Source organism: Armigeres subalbatus, chromosome 2 (assembly GCF_024139115.2).
Source record: "Armigeres subalbatus isolate Guangzhou_Male chromosome 2, GZ_Asu_2, whole genome shotgun sequence".
NCBI lineage: Eukaryota > Metazoa > Arthropoda > Insecta > Diptera > Culicidae > Armigeres > Armigeres subalbatus.
In genome coordinates, this window is record NC_085140.1 from 428,207,234 (window position 1) to 428,209,805 (window position 2,572).

A 2,572-nucleotide genomic window follows, 5' to 3' on the forward strand; every position below is an offset into this window, starting at 1 on the left:
TCATTCATTTTTTTAGATTAGATGAATTTGCTACCATGAGATGGAGACTGGAACTGATCTCCTACGTCTTTAGTTATTTTGTTAACTTATTTGATGATGTTGTATTTCTGTAATTCACCAACCTCCTGATGGATGGCAACACTTCTAATCAAGCCGAGTAAATTACGCTGTTTTTAAATACAAATTAATTGTATTCAAACAGATCAGTTGTATTCCATCATTATCAGTTGGAGGATGGTTCTGCTAGCTGTGCTTACTGTTCTACAATGTCTTTCCAAATTTTGTTTACCATTGCCTGTCTACATAAATCCGGAGTCAATAATAATCAAACCAACACTTTTGTTGAATAATAATATTGGCGACCATTCCGATGTTGATTCGAACGATTTCCCTACAGACCCAAGAGCACCACCAGAAGTGACAGAGCAGGACGCTAGTGTAAGATCGTATAAGCTAAGGCATTGCGGCATTTCCTCCTACCTCCAGCACTTACGAACAGAGAATTATGTTGTATTATTTACCGTCGTCCTATTCGGAGGTAGGATGAAGTGAAGCCATCATATGACTTTCAATTGCATTCGTTTACTAGGAATTTCATTTTAGATTATCTTGCAAGAATATGGATATTTGAGTACGGACGTCATAGTCACTCGTTTGGACCAAACGGCGGATGAGAGTATGCTGATCGCTCTAAAGCAATTACAACAACGTTTCAATCTGCCAGATAGTGGAACGCTCGATGATGATACTCGACGGCTTATCGCTGCTCCGCGTTGCGGGGTGGCGGAACTAAACGCAGTCGATGACAAGTGGACGAAACAATCCTTGACGTTTAGAATAAGCAGCTACCCGGGAAGTATAACAAATGGCGAAGCGAGACGCTTGATCACGCAAGCGTTTAACGAATGGACCAAGCATGTGCCATTGAGTATTTCGGAAGTCATGCAAGGCGAAGCCGATATTTATGTCAGTGATGAACAGGAAAATCACCAAAATCGACTTGGCAGTGATTGTCGATTCACAAGCAACGCGACCCTTGCACATGCCTTCTACCCACAAGTGGGAGATATCCATTATAATAGTGGGCGAAGTTACACTCAGGATGAATTTTTCAGCACTACCATCCACGAGATCGGACACTCTCTGGGGTTAGATCATACGAATTCGAAAACGTCCATTATGTTTCCCTTTCACATTCGCTATCACACGGAAATCCCACCAGAAGATCGGCGTGCCCTGCAGGCGTTGTACGGTGTTCGAAAAACCACAAGCCCAACTACATCGCCTCGTTCTGAAACTAGTGGTTCTTATCTGTGCTCGCTTGACAGAATCGACACTATACTGAACGATGCTCAAGGTCGAACATATGTTCTGGCTGGTGATTATTATTACGACCTTGACGAGCGGAACCCACAAGGACGTCAAATTTCATCAAAATGGCCCAAGTTGCCTGGTGGCATGGACGTCGCGTTCATGTATCGAAATAACAAAACCTTTTTCTTCAAACGCAACCGAGTGTGGGTGTACGCAAACAATCAGCTGGAAGCCGGCTATCCCAAGCCAATTAGAGACGATTTTCCAGGATTGCCAAATAATTTGAATGCTGTGTTTGTGACGAAACAAGGAAGCTTGTTGGCCATCAGGAAGAAGCAGTATTGGTTCTACAATCCCCGAAAGCGGCCACAGGTGGGCAAAGAGTTCCCCCGGTTGGTGTACGACTTCAAGGATATGCCATCGAACTTGAATGCGGCCCTGCGTCATACCGATGGAATATCGTACTTTTTCAAGGATCGAAGTTTCTACATCATGAACATGAAGGATTACACGGTGGGACCGGCCACGCCAATGGAGCAGCGGTGGTTTGAATGCTAGATACGGGGAGTTGAATGGTGGATTATGGATAGAATGTAACATCAGTAAAACTGATAAATGAATAATACTTTGAACAAATCCAGACATAGGCCTTAAAACAAAGTTCATTCTAGAGAAGAAGTTCAAGTTTAATTGCTGCTATGTACCAAGGATTATTCCAGAGTAGTTCGTTTTCGTCTAAGACTAAGCATTATTCATACAAAAGCAAACATATGTTGCTTTTTCATGTGATGTGTCAGCTTTTCCCACCAAATAGAACAGAAACTCTTAAAAATAAAAAAGATGAACAGTTAATTATGGTTATGTTTGTATATTGAAATGACACATACTCTGCGTTTTACTCATGTAATATTATCATTATCAGAGGCAGTAGAGGCAGAAGACAATAGGAGAAAATACGTCTTTGGCAGGTTTTATTTTATTATGCCTCCTGACATTTAAAAAAAGAAAAAAAAACAAGAACACCGTCTTCGACCAGAGGTCGTACAGACTGAATATTTTTTTTTCATCCTAAGCAATGGAGGGGGAATCTGCTCAACAGACATCCTGGGTTGTCCAGGAAGTGCGGGGTTAGGGACCACCTTCAACAGCAAACGAGGGAGGCAGGATTGCATCCCCGACCCGCTAAACCGTTTCCATTGCCGCCAAGCCCATAGTCCCTTCGGTACAACCAGAAAGTAATGCTTCAAAGGGGGGTCAG

General features: G+C 42.6%; 1 protein-coding gene across 3 annotated transcripts; it reads left to right on the forward strand.

Annotated features, from left to right (window-relative positions):
- The first annotated feature begins 222 nt into the window (after window positions 1-222).
- On the forward strand, window positions 223-2,153 carry LOC134217900 (matrix metalloproteinase-19-like). Of its 3 annotated transcripts, XM_062696736.1 has the most exons (3): window positions 223-538; window positions 604-631; window positions 720-2,153. In XM_062696736.1, the coding sequence occupies exons 1-3, from the start codon at window positions 235-237 to the stop codon at window positions 1,870-1,872; spliced, it is 1,485 nt and encodes a 494-aa protein (XP_062552720.1). In that variant the 5' UTR covers window positions 223-234; the 3' UTR covers window positions 1,873-2,153. The 3 variants fall into 3 exon arrangements, with proteins under 3 accessions (XP_062552720.1, XP_062552721.1, XP_062552722.1); XM_062696737.1 differs by having other exon boundaries at window positions 223-438; window positions 604-2,153; XM_062696738.1 differs by having other exon boundaries at window positions 300-538; window positions 604-2,153.
- Window positions 2,154-2,572: the final 419 nt, after the last annotated feature.